The sequence below is a fragment of the Etheostoma spectabile genome, chromosome 15 (assembly GCF_008692095.1).
Source record: "Etheostoma spectabile isolate EspeVRDwgs_2016 chromosome 15, UIUC_Espe_1.0, whole genome shotgun sequence".
NCBI classification, from domain to species: domain Eukaryota; kingdom Metazoa; phylum Chordata; class Actinopteri; order Perciformes; family Percidae; genus Etheostoma; species Etheostoma spectabile.
Genome location: NC_045747.1, coordinates 16,759,620 through 16,760,019, shown reverse-complemented (window position 1 = coordinate 16,760,019; position 400 = coordinate 16,759,620). Strand labels below are relative to the sequence as shown.

Here is a 400-nt window from a genome sequence, read left to right as displayed (position 1 = left end):
TGTCCTGTGAGTTCTACAGGTAAGATGAGGACGACATTTCTTCACACACAAAAATGTTCTTTCCTATCTCTGAAAATAAATGCAATACTTTTACACACTTGTTTAAAATTGGTTTGGTCTTTTATCTGGTGTTTCACTGTTAACAGCTATGGAGTGACCGGCACTCCTAAGTTGCACAGAGAATTTCTCAAAGCAGTGAAACAGCTCCCCAAAATCTACAGCCCTGAATACAAGCAACGATTTTACAAACTGATTGACAACTTTGGCACCCATTATGTTACCAAGGTAAACCAAAATGATTAAACACAAAAAGCAATAAAATAATAAAGTAATACATTTGCTTATGAAAGTATGTGTTTAAATATATCCTTCCAGGTGAAATTGGGAGGAAGTGTTCTAT

The 400-nt window shown here is 35.2% G+C and overlaps 1 protein-coding gene across 1 annotated transcript in view; it reads left to right on the top strand.

Moving 5' to 3' along the window:
- Positions 1 to 400, top strand: part of LOC116703310 (perforin-1-like) — a 4,633-nt gene that overhangs the window by 2,137 nt on the left and 2,096 nt on the right. Inside the window, 3 exon segments of the mRNA XM_032537975.1 lie at positions 1 to 19; positions 147 to 285; positions 376 to 400. The exon segment at positions 1 to 19 is cut by the window's left edge and continues 557 nt beyond it; the exon segment at positions 376 to 400 is cut by the window's right edge and continues 187 nt beyond it. Coding sequence (XP_032393866.1) covers positions 1 to 19; positions 147 to 285; positions 376 to 400 — 183 coding nt within the window.